This window comes from Taurulus bubalis (genome assembly GCF_910589615.1).
Source record: "Taurulus bubalis genome assembly, chromosome: 3".
In the NCBI taxonomy this organism is placed as follows: domain Eukaryota; kingdom Metazoa; phylum Chordata; class Actinopteri; order Perciformes; family Cottidae; genus Taurulus; species Taurulus bubalis.
Genome location: NC_136591.1, coordinates 31282007 through 31295460, shown reverse-complemented (window position 1 = coordinate 31295460; position 13454 = coordinate 31282007). Strand labels below are relative to the sequence as shown.

At 40.6% G+C, this 13454-nt stretch overlaps 1 protein-coding gene across 1 annotated transcript in view; it reads left to right on the top strand.

The window, feature by feature from the left end:
* The window catches only part of ryr3 (ryanodine receptor 3), a gene marked incomplete at its 5' end in the record, with an annotated part of 107068 nt that overhangs the window by 51236 nt on the left and 42378 nt on the right, over positions 1 to 13454 (top strand). The window contains 12 exon segments of the mRNA XM_079215247.1: positions 43 to 251; positions 473 to 673; positions 1200 to 1360; positions 2365 to 2527; positions 3432 to 3518; positions 3792 to 4018; positions 4693 to 4905; positions 5685 to 6294; positions 6814 to 7014; positions 9473 to 9575; positions 9905 to 10039; positions 13140 to 13413. Of these exon segments, the coding sequence (XP_079071373.1) occupies positions 43 to 251; positions 473 to 673; positions 1200 to 1360; positions 2365 to 2527; positions 3432 to 3518; positions 3792 to 4018; positions 4693 to 4905; positions 5685 to 6294; positions 6814 to 7014; positions 9473 to 9575; positions 9905 to 10039; positions 13140 to 13413 (2584 nt within the window).

The window sequence follows — 13454 nt, the reverse complement described above, 5'->3', positions numbered from 1 at the left end:
TGGAACCGACAAACCCGCTGATGTTCCTTAACTGTCCACCAGGTTTCATCCCTGTGTGCAGTATGGCCATGTCTCAGGTTGGACATATGAACCTGGGCAAGGACGCCAGTACTTTTAAGTACTACACCATGTGCGGTCTCCAGGAAGGGTTTGAGCCCTTCGGTGTCAACATGAACAGAGACATCACCATGTGGTTCAGCAAGCGCCTTCCCACCTTTGTCAACATACCCCAAGACCACATGCATATCGAGGTGAAAAAGCATTTTCGTGATTATTATTGTTGCTGTTGGGATTGTCCTTTAGATGTGAACAGCTTTGATAACCAGTGATTAAGTGTTTGTCCAGTTTCTAACTTGCTCTATGCATACAAACATCGCTACAATAAATAGTGCTGCCGGAGTTGATGGACATATTGATGTTGCGTATCAATGTCCTTCTTCAGATGTTCATCTTCTGACTCTTAACTCCTCAGGTGACGAGGATTGACGGCACGGTGGACAGCCCTCCCTGCCTCAAGGTCACCCACAAGACGTTTGGCACGCAGAACAGCAACAGTGACATGACCTACTGCAGAATGAGCATGCCTGTGGAGTTCTACTCTGCAGACAAGATACTGGACGAATCTCTCAAACTCAGGTCAGGCATCACCACGGCACTGAAGCAGCAGTGGAGAGTATTGTTGAGATTCAAAGAAATATATCATTTTGAAGACTGTTCTCGTAGCAATGTCAGATGGATCACTTTGATTGTCTATTGTAAATGGACTTTTACAGCGCTTTTCTAGACATCCGACCACTCAAAGAGCTTTAAAACTACATGTCTACACATGTCTTCACCCATTTACACACCCATTCATGCACTGACGGCAGATGCTGCCAAGCAAGTTGCCACCTCCTTGCAAATTGCAGAAGCAATTTGGGGTTCAGCCCAAAGAAGCTTTGACATGCAGACTGCAAGAGCCAAGTCCTTTTAGTTGCCCTTTGGCCTAAAGTGCAGGTGCAATACAAAAAAAGAAAAATAACTTGTTGTTCTCAAAACCTGTATTTTTGTCTCTCCAGCCATCCTCCAAAAGAAGATGGAAGTGTTGACTATGGAAGCATCACAACTGTGAGTCAACTCATATATTCAAAGAAACAAATCTGATTGTTTTCATCTCTCTGTTCGCCATGCGTAACCTATTGTTCTGTTTCTTATGACAGTACTACCACTCAGTGAGAGTGTTTGCTGGACAAGACCCTGCGTCAGTGTGGGTTGGCTGGGTCACACCGGACTATCATTACTATAGCAAGAACTTCAGCCTCAACAAGACCCGAACAGTCACCGTCACCCTGGGAGACGAGAGGGGCCGAGTCCATGAGAGGCAAGCTCCCTGCCTCCTTGATCTGGAGTTTATAGGATATAGTGAAACAGAGAGAGGTGTAATGTAGACGTAGAGTCAGCAGATTTGCTCGGTTGAGAATATGAAAAATGTGTCACCTTGCAGTAATTTAGGGAAGGTCAATAATTATTGTTCATACAAAGTTGTTTGAGGGCCACAGTGTGACTCCTGCTCTGCACAGAGCCCCTCAGGACATTGTGTGAAATGGGTTTTCAGAAATGAATGTCCTTTTGATAGGTTTGTGTTTTTTTATAATCCATTTTCCATTCATTTGGAACACTTTCCTCATTATGTTGGTATGCTTAAAGACAAGTTCAAAGTAGACGTCCTCCATCATTGTCGGGTAGCGCTCTGTGAGGCTGAAACACCCATCGAGGGAAAGTAGATAATCAATTCTGGCTATACGAAAAACCGAAACGCTATTCCAAGGAAAGTCTAAAGTATTTTGGAGAATAACTTATAATATTTCACAAGCTCTGTCCATACAGAAAATGAATTTACATGAGCAAGCTTTGCCAATGGCAACGTTTGAAACAACACATGCAGGTTCACAAGTTAGTTAAAATATTGTTGTCTCTTAACTGGCAAGGGAGAAAACAAAGATTTTAAGATTTTTTTCAACACAAACAACACAATACCTATATAATCATCAGTCAATCCTATATATATTTTAAAATTGCTGACACATTTTAACTGGTATGGCAAGCGTACACTTGTAAATTACCCAGCTGCATCTTCAGCAAAAGAACCAAATACATATTGACTTGTCTTTTATCTTCCCGGTTCCATCCAATATTCAGGGGAGTAAATGGGGAAGAGAGCTTCTCTTCGTAACAGAATGATTATGAATGAGGCAAGACTCATACACATCATGAATATATATTGCTCACAAATTAGTTGTTTTTCTATAATCCTTTGTTGTCCTGTGGTTGTTCATGTTGACATGGATTTCTGCATACCAAGCTCATTGTCTGCTGTTGCCACAGTGTCCAGAGGAGCAACTGCTACTTGGTGTGTGGAGCGGATGCAGTCGACCCGTCTTCCTCCAGCCGCTCCAACTCTGACCTGGAGATCGGCTGTCTGATCGACCTGGCCACTGGCCTCGTCTCTTTCACTGCCGATGGCAAGGAGTTGTCCACAACGTATCAGGTAAATAAGGTTAACGGCACAGTAGTTGGGTGCAGAGGACTAACGCACAAGGACAGTCTGCCTCATGCACTTCAGTACAGGCACATCATTATTTCTCTCTTCGGTGGTAAATATACAGTATTTCTCCTCTGTTTTCCTATTAGTTTGCATCAAGTTTTTATTGTCCAATCCGTCTGGAGAAAAGGATTATTATTGAAACCATTACGTTCAGAGATTAAGAATTTTTTGTTGTAACAAAGTCTGGGGATGATGGCCCCCACATACTAAAATATCATCCCTTCTATCTTCCCGTCAGGAGCTGTGAAGTAAACTAATTTGCATCACAGTAAATTACACCTGCAGCAAGGCAGTTAGGAATTTACACTGTTGAATTCTCATCTGCTTTCAACACCAGATACTTAACAAAGGAAGACATCTGCTCGCTAATCCTCGTCTCGCCTCTCCGATCTCAAGTTTTTACGACTCATATCGAATACCTGACTAGACCATGAAATGGTACTGCGTCTGTTATTGCCACTCGTTTTTCTCTTTTCTTTCCCGTCCGTGATCTAAACTTGATGAAAAGCTTCTCGTCTTGTGATGGATTTAGTTGTTTTGCCTCTTTCTTTGTATTCTTCATTTGTCTCACATCTCATCAGTACACCAACTGATACGCATTGAACTAGGATTTAAAATGCCAGCTAATCCATGAGTTTAGACTGATTAAAAGCCTTCTGAGCCTAGAAGTAGCAGACAGCTGAGCATCCGATCTGCCATTTAACGGAAATAAGAACTTATATTCCTCTCAGGGTTTGGTTCAGGACAAATCTGACTTTTGTTTCCTTTTTGGTGCATTATTAAATCCTGTAAATCTAAATGAGTAAATCTATAATGTCTATAATGACTGAGCTCTGTTTATTTTCAGGTGGAGCCAAATACTAAGCTATTCCCAGCTGTGTTTGTACGCCCTACCAGTGCAAACCTCTTCCAGTTTGAATTTGTCAAGATCAAGGTTTGTCTCTTTTCAAATCTAACAATTTGCAATTGGTCACAATGTGGCGTGTTGTCGTGGATGGGCTATTGCCAGAACAGGTAGAAAGATTGAAACCCTTTTGTCTTCCTAATTTACTAGTGTCGTTGTACACTTAGCATTACATTTTTGAATGCCTGAGAAGTGTTTTAGAATCAACATATTTGTTCGAGAAATTCTAATATTAAAACCATAAGCATATAGTCCATCAATTAGTTAAAAACGGTGTTGTTTTTCTTCTCCCTCTGCTCCCAGGATGCGATGCCGCTCTCGTCTGCAATATTTAAGAGTGAGCACAGGAACCCGGTGCCGCAGTGCCCGCCACGTCTGGATGTGCAGACTATCGTGGCTGTGCTGTGGAGCCGCATGCCAAACACCTTCCTCAGCGTGGAAACTGCTCGGGTCAGCGAGAGGCATGGCTGGGTGGTCCAGTGTCTGGAACCGCTTGAGATGCTGGCCGTACATATACCTGAAGAGAACAGGTGTGCAGCAAGGATGTGATGTAGACTGACAGCTTGATCTGCACACATCTACACCTGCTGTCTATGACTGGTTCAGTCCCACATTGTTATGTTGTGTTTACGTACAGAGAGCCATGATTCTTTGAATACCATGCCAATCACACTGTGTAACAACTTTGTAAATGATTAACAATATTTGTCTAACACAATTAGTGTTGTTCGTATTGAGACCACATTGACATCCCATAAATTCTCACGCTTTGAGTTGCAAATGTATTCTTTGTCTGTTTGATGTGTTTAGTAAGAAGCACTATGTCAGTATTTGTATTATTCATCTTAGGGGTGGGCGATATGGATAACATACTTGATCATTAATGAAAAAGATGAGAGGCTTTCATAAAGATTGTTTTGTCAACTATTTTTGGATAAATAGTTTTTGTCTAATTAAGTAACCCGTCAGATTAAGAAAGTGTTTCAAACATCAAACCTTTATCTGATAGTGACCTCAGTGACCTCATGCATCAAGAAACATTAGAAGGGACAGTTCACATAGTGTGCAGGTGGTATGTCATCTCAAGCATATGTTGTCAAATCGTAAATCGGTAAAAACAATGAACGTCTAGTTTGCCACCTGGTAATACTGCTGCACTGTAAATGTCTCTCCATCACCCCGTTCGTTTCCTGCTCTCTTGTAGGTGTTTGGACATCCTGGAGTTATCTGAACATGAAGACCTGAGAAAGTTCCACTACCACACTCTGAAGCTGTACTGCGCCCTCTGCGCCCTGGGAAACACCCGCGTTGCACATGCCCTCTGCAGTCACTTGGACCAATCACAGCTCCTCAACACCATCGACAACCAGTACCTCTCCGGCTTGCTGAGAGAGGGCTTCTACAATGTACTTATCAGGTGTGGTATATTTGCATTTGTTTTAGATTTAACGTAGTCAGATTTGAATTCTTCTTTACCTTCCTGCAGTTTGGGAAATTAGCTTTTTTGTCTGCATTTGAGTGGATAAGTAGAAATTGTAGTGGGAAATATAATGCTGTTAGCAGTGATACAAAAAAGGTCTACAATGCTGCAACCTTTATTTTCCTGCACAGAAAAAAAGAAGAAGAATGAAAATAATTGGAACTTATTAAAACATCATCTCCAGTAGCATTAACTGTTAAAATGATGGAGACACACACAATACCACAAAGATATGTCAGAATATATCTTAATAATGCCTCTGTGTATTCCAATATAATTGATTCTCTGTTCACATAATGTCAATACACTAAAGACATAATTGGATGAAATCAATGTTCAGCTGCTACTTAAGATGCAGTGCTTACCTCCATTAACACTGAAAATGCAGTTTCAAGTGGAGGGGGTTAACATCCATGGAGGTGGGGAGTGTTGCTTTCAGCTGTGATTATAATCCACAATGCATTTTAGAACTCAGCATCTCAGCAGCTAGTCAGATAATTGCTGACTCACTGGTATAAATCAACAACACTGTCACCTCCCACAGATATATTGAGGTCATTTTGTGTTGTGGAGCTATAACATCTTGCCAATTGCACAATTATACCACAAAGGGAAATATATGTATAAGCCTAGAGTACTAAATGGTTATTTCCTGATAAGTGTAATGACCAATACCTCCAGACGATGATTGAACAGATTCTTCTTCTTATTGCCAGCATCCATCTTGAGACGGCGAAGGAGGCTCGCCTAATGATGAATAACGAGTTCATCATCCCTGTGACGGACGAGACTCGCTCCATCAAGCTGTTCCCTGATGAGTCCAAGCGCCACTCGCTGCCTGGCGTGGACCTGAGCACCTCCCTCAAACCTCGGGTCAACTTCTCCGCCGTCGGCATTATTAACACAAAGCGCCACCAGTACCTTTACAGCCCACAGATCCCTCTGGGCAGCCTGAAGGAGAAAGCCATCAGCATGCTCTCTGAGGCTGTGCAGGGCGGAGGCACACACATACGAGACCCGGTCGGCGGCAGCGTGGAGTACCAGTTTGTCCCCATCCTGAAGCTGATTGGAACGCTGCTAACCATGGGAGTTTTGACCAGTGAGGAGGTGAGAATGATTCTCCTCCTGATTGACCCCAACGTGTTCGGGGAGGCCAAGGAGGGAGAGGAAGCCAAGGGTGACGAGGTGGCCGTGACAGGGGAGAAGGAAGATGTGAGCAAGAATGAGGAGAAGGCTGTGGAGGCGGGAGAGGAGGAGACAAAAGAGAGTAAACCGCAAGTTAAAAGTCTGCTGGAGAAGTCACTGCCCGAGTCTGTCAAACGCCAGGTGATGAAAATGAACGCACAAACATGCACAAACATTTCAGTGATTAAATGTGAGATTGGAAATAGTTGCATACAATTAAGTCCATCTGTTAATATTCTGAGGTTTAAATTAGATTTAGAAAAAAGTCTCCATCTTAACTCCCTTCTTCCGATTTGGTACACTAATTCCTCATTTGTCAGCAATTTAAAGTTTTTATGATTTATCTCACTGAGAAGTGACTGCATGAGTGAAATGAAGGCAGTGGATGAATACTAATTTTCCTCTCAATGACAAAAAGTACAAAACGCTGGAGACAGCTACAATCTTTGCATTATAAAGATCAAGGCAGATAATCTCTTGGAAAGGGTAATAATATGTGAGTTTTATCTCTGTTTACAGAAAATGTCTCAAAATCAGTTTATATGAAAATGATCTAATTCAAAAACCACATTGAACAATAGAGACGGAGAGAAAGATAAACTGTGACCTCTAAATCTACTCTAGATTGCCATTCTTGCTGAACTGATATCTCCTTTTCAGATGTGTGAGCTGCTGCACTACTTCTGTGACTGTGAGCTGAAGCAACGCATCGAGGCCATTGTCTGCTTCTCCGACAGCTTCGTGTCCAAGCTGCAGTTCAACCAGAAGTTCCGCTACAATGAGCTGATGCTGGCGTTCAACATGTCCGCCGCCATCACCGCCAAGAAGACCAAAGAGTTTCGTTCTCCCCCACATGAGCAGGTACGATATTGCAATGGACCAAAACACCATGAGAAACTGTTTAAATTAATGAATGAATGAATATATACTTTATTAATCCCCAAGGGGAAATTTTGTGTCGCGTAGCAGCCACTTACACAGAAAATAAGATAAGAAACAGCCAGTGTGAGATGGAATGTATGTTCAAGGTGGTTTGAGGTATTAAATTGGAACATAACCCTCGAAAATTACTCAAGCTCTTTTCAGTTAGGTAATTCACTGAGTGACTTTTAGTTTTCAGTTGTTTCTGAACTTTATTTTCAGCTGGTATTCTCAAAGGGGAAATTATGCCAAGTTTGAGGCTAAAGTGAACTTTGAGTGAGTTGACTGTGCATCGAGAGGTAAATGGCTGATATTTAAGGGTAGAAAACTGTTTATTTGTCCTAAAGAGGGCTTACGGGTCACCATGCATTGTGTGTGAAAACTGTAGAATCAACATCCATCTACTAATAGGTTGGCAATTGTTTGCAAGGTTAAATGCAGGTATTAAAAAGGAAACAAGCACAACAAAGTATAAAAACAAGTGCAAAGAGCTTGATTTTCAGATATGGATATTTGACCAGGGCATGGTGCTGCTAGGACACCTAAATCAAACCAGCAGATCAAAATAATTTTCCAGAGGTCAGACTCAGGTTTCATTGTGCCATGCCATTGGAGCAACAAGCAGACTAGAATATGCAACCCTTATTGTTTATTATCCTTTACAACGTCCATAATTGGGATTGAATCCTAATGATTGTTCTGAATAACAGTATATGGGCCGATATATTGGTCTTGCTCTATCGTTGTGTTTATTTACCATAAATACTTGACATACAGGTAATGGCTTGTTTCATGATTCTTCTTAAAAAACTAAGTTTTCCTGCTTTCTGATGGAAGTAAAGATGTAAAAAGCATCAATAGAAGCAGTGGAAAAATGTGCCGAGAACCATTGATGAAACATTAGATCTTGCTGCTATAACAAAAACCTTTATTAAGTCAGTTTCCCCTTACGGCACATGTTCGTATGTTTCAGCCCAGTGTGCAATAACTGCGTCAGCGCCCTGAAGTAGCAGGAGCTCAGATCTTTGTAGCTAATGAGTAGGCCCCATTTAACCTCCATGTTTCTTTCAGTGTGTCTCTGAGCCACTTTCTTTTTCTGTTTCTGCTCCTATTACTTTCTTTTGTGCCGCATTGTTGTAACAACACTGCAGTGTTGCAGCGAGCCAAAGGTTTAGCTCTGTACGACTACAAAGTGAAGTTTTCAAAATGTTTAATTGCATTTCCTCTGAGCAGCAACATCGTGCAGATGAGCACATGCCTACAGCTACACTGATCCCTGAAAAAATAAGTACTGTGGCGGTCAGCAGCAGGTGTGTACTGTAGGCAAAATTCAACGTTCTACAAGTTTGCAGTATGTTCCTCCCATGGTTTATTAAAAAGCCATGCCAGAAATAGACAGAATAGCCGAAGCCGGACTCTGCATTTGCTTTGCTCAAGGAAGCAGCTCATGTATATTTAGTCTGTTAGCTTTTGCCATGCAGCAAACACAGCAGATTTGTAGCTATTTAGAATAATGTATCATTAAAGCTACTTCTGCTTTTCTAAAGATAATCCATTTGTACTTCATTAGACTTGACGAAAAATGCTTCACACTGCGTTTACACTGTCAATTGTCGTATGAGCAGTTGCCTGGCTGTTCACATTTTCTGCCTCTCTGCTCTTTTCTACAGAGCTTCCCTCTCTCTCTCTTTCTCTCTCTCTCTCTCTCTCTCTCTCTCTCGCACGTAGCACTTGCTCTCTGTTTAGACACAACAAGTATGTGGAATAAGAACCCTACGAAATTCAAAAACCACTATCCCAGATTTTGATAATTTATCATATCAGGGAGGGCTAAAAATCGAGGGAAATTGAAACTCCAGGAGAACAGCAGAGAGAGGAGAGGAAGGTCCAAGCCATTGGCATGCATGGTGCATATGTTGTAATTTATCAGCATCAGATAATTTTTGTCAGATGTAATATATAATTTAGTCATTTACGTTCGATTATTAGTGTGTTTTCTAGCCACTTTTGCTTATTGAGAAAATAGATCATACACCGAATCACACTGCAGCGGGTCCTGTGTGAACTGAATTGGTTTACATGGACAAAAGGACACAGGCAGCTCTTCTTTGCAAATCATTGTGCTTCAGCATCCAGTGTGAACCTGTCAGATTAGTTCTGTCTGCATTGATCACACAGATACTATCTAAACAGCTATTGTGAGCACTCACTGCAGGTGACTACACACGTGTCTGCCGTTGGGATATGACTCAGACTATTAATGGTGCTTCCACACGCTTGTGTGCTTGTTTGCTCAATTCTCCCCCTTCTCCTCATCCCTCCGGCTCTCTAAAACACCTTTTTATATTCCCTTCCCCACTCTCTGCTTCTAACCTTATTGTTTGTCTGTTTCCTGCAGATCAATATCCTGTTGAATTTCAGTGCAGGGGAGGACTGCCCCTGTCCTGAGGAGATCCAGGAGGAGCTCAACTCCTTCCATGAAGAATTGCGACTGCACTGTGGTAGAGTCCAACTGCTCTTTAAATTATTTGACAAATGGTGTTGATTTTGATTCATTGATGTTGATACATTGTACACGACTGAGGAAGGATATCTTCAGAATAGTGTTTTTTTGGGGTGTTATAAGTACTCGTCAAATGCCTGGTGAGAAATGGAGGCGACCAGTCACATTGATTTTTGGCTATTTGCTGTCAGAAATAATAAAGTACCAACATAATGTGTCCGCACATACGACACGTATTACTAACTTACTAACTTTTTACACATTCAACCACTGCATACAAAATGTTGAATTTCTGAGTGTCTGACAGAAATGTGTTTCCCCGTGCAGGAATTCCCGTGGAGGAGGAAGAGGAAGAGCAGGACACTTCGATAAAAGGCCGTCTCCTCGCTTTACTCTACAAAATCAAAGGTCCACCTCATAAGACAGAGAAGGAACCCACAGAGAAGGAGCAGGCTGCTCCCAGTAAGTGACTCTGAACATCTCACAGCACAGTATTTTTGTGAAATTATTCAAATGCACTCATAATCTAAGAGATTAAGGATCTGATGCATAGATTAACCTCTGAAGTATTAGGTCATTTCTATAGGCTTTACAGAAGGCAATATACAAGTACACTGTCAAAGGAGGAAAAACACTTTTCAACTGACATCGGAGGATACTTGGCTCCTAATTTCGTATATATTATATTATTATATATAGAGTACATAAAACACTGCCGGCTGCTAGTTTAACAAGTTAAACTGAGGATTGTAGTTTCATTATTCTTTCCTGCCTCCCTTTGCTGAAATCATGGATATGTTCTGTTTCAAATAGTAGAAGACTAATGGACAGCTACTAAAAGACTCTTTGCTAAAATGTTAATGCCTTACTCCAGCCTCCCACACCAAGCATGCATTATTAAAAAGTTCCATAAGTGGACAGGCGATGTGATTCTAGATGGTTCTGGAAGATCTGCATCACCTCTTCAACATCACATAAAGATCATATTAAAGTAGACGTATTAAACGATGGGCGAGGAAACAAGCTGCTCCTCGTCAATGTCAATTACACTCATCGTTTTAGCATGTGCCGTATATGTTATTATCTCGCTGTCTGATCTCTTTGTAAATGTAGCATTAGGCTTCCTGCTATATAATCTTAATTAACCAACAAGAATAGGAGCTCCATGTTTAGTCGTATAGACTTTCAGGGACTGAATTGCTGATGTGCAGTATTTAGATTCCAGATGTTATCAGTACATTTCAATTGATTTTGGAACACTCGATTGAACTGTGTTGTTTTATTTATGTTTATATTAATTCCTAAATTCTTCTTATTTAATTCACTCCTACATCACGCCACATCTACTTCAAATACACTGACTATATCATAATAGATGATACTACAATGTTATTTTGTAAGTGACGGATTTTAGCTATGCTGGATAAGGTAGACGGTAACATATACAGTGCAGTCGTGTTTCATTAAATGAATTTAAAAATAATAATAACAGCAAATGGCAGCTTTGATGTTTTTGGTAGAAGCCAAAATGATCAGTGCGGACAATTCAGTGTGGAAAAGAAACGCAGTGCTGGAATGTTTTTATAAACTGCACCATATTGACTGCGTGTGGCCGTTTGCAATATAGCTTGCAGGCGGCGTAGTTTCAGTTTGTTAGTGATGACTCCCATGCGAGCTACTGTTAAGAGACGATGCAGAGCAGATGTGAATCTGCGAGACATTTACCTTCAGGGAAGCTGTCCCTCTCTCTCTCTCTCTCTCTCTCTCTCTCTCTGTATATCCGCTCCTCTCTCATTAGGATTCTGCTCGAATCTGACCCTTTGTTCGCCACAGATGTAGGGCTGTTTGACTTAAACACTCAAAGTTTAGCGATAGCTTTGGAATAACAATGTAAGATTTGGAGAGGTGTGGCATTTAGCTGCAGCCTCATCATTTATCACTACAGTTTCTTTGACGTTGGGCCCAGTTCCATTGTTGCTTGTCTGTGAGATTTAAGTAGGACCTTAAAACTAAGTTTCAAAGGATTACCTGGACAAATATAAAATACAACTTTCATCTGTTTCTACATATCTAACTTGTACTTTATGCTCTACTATAAAAGCATGAGGTAGAGATGATGTTATTCCTTTTTCTTTTCTTTTTTAATGTGGACCTTTTGAGGTGCCTGGGGATTAAAGCCCACAGCTGTTTCTAAACAGTCCTTGGAAACAATTTCAGACATTTTCTTCCAAGGATAAGCAAAAGTCAATTATACACTAACCTTTTAAAGTCACCTTACTGCAGTAAGAAAAGGGTTGCGGGAAGATGGGCTATTTTAGTAGCTGCATTTTGCTTTAAAAAAAGATAAATCATTGTCTTCTAATCCCAAAGTTTTTGAGTCAAGGTTTGCTCAATGATGAGTGAATGTTGTTAGGGTTGAATTGAGTTTTGCATTGTTGGAAAGGTGAAAAAGGTAGTAAAACTAATTATTAATATGTTTAGGGAGTGACATATTGTATTTGCAACATCCAAAAATATATTAATACAAATACATATTAAAATAAATATTATGAAGCTGAAACTATCTTTCTGACACACCATGTCAAATGTTCTTTAGTTTACTTAATTAATTTACTGTTTACTGGACTGTCATGTGTGTGTTATAGTGAGAGATCCCATAAACTGCATTCCCAGACTATATTATTTATAGATATACTGTATAAATGACAGTGTCATCAGTGTACATAAATAATAAAAAAAAAAGTAGAAGCACACAAAATGTTTACAAAATGTTTTTTTCTGGCACCTTTGCACTCTCCCTTTTAGATGAAATGCCAAAAATGTTAATGTAATAATCACAGTGCAAAACCTTGAATGATGGAGTAAGCTCAAGTTGAAGCTGAGAGTACCAAATGCATTACACATTGAAAGAGGTAACATAATACACATATACAAAATCAAAGAATTCCAACCGTAGTTTTATTTCAGACTTTACCAAATTAATTGCACATGGCTAATTATGTATTTGTTTTGCCCATTGGCTTCATCTGAAACGTCCACTGATCTGGACAAAAAGAAAATACAGCTATTGGCAAAGCTTTGAAATAACAACTGGAAGGAAAAACGGATTCCCCCACAAATGGACTTGTGGAAAAAGTGTTGAACTGTGTGTGATTAACTGTGTTCTTATTAGAATGGGCTAAAATAATGTGACCCATTGTTTAAACATTTAAAATGGCATCCTGATGCTGCACATGGTTCGACCTGGAGCAGATATTAATTACAGTATGAGTTAAGAATGTATTTTCTGGTTTCTGGACTTTGCATGCTAACAAGTATAAACCAGCAAGTATGGTGTTGAAGAGAGAGCTGTTTAAGTTGAGCACAGTAATTTCATATACCATATCCACATTTTTATAGTTTTATAGTCCCAATAACATTGGATGGTAAACATTAGATAGCTTTAGATTAGTGGTGGTCAAGTCATCACACCACTAAACCATTCTCTGATGGAAAAGTTGCACTCACTTTATTAACTTTATATCATTATTCACACCTGGATGTTGAATTCTCACTTCTCCAGCCAACCTGAAGGAGCTGATCTCCCAGACCATAACCAGCTGGGCTCAGGAGTCTCACATCCAGGACCCAGAGCTGGTCCGAGTGATGTTCAGCCTGCTAAGGAGGCAGTATGACGGCATCGGGGAGCTGCTTCGGGCCATGAAGAAATCCTACACCATCAGTGCTGCGTCCGTGCAGGATGCTATTAACCTGCTGGTATCTCTGGGTCAAATCAGGTCTCTGTTGTCGGTACGCATGGGCAAGGAGGAGGAGAAACTCATGATCGATGGACTCGGGTAAGTAAATGTATTGCAATAAACGCAGACATTTGTTTAAA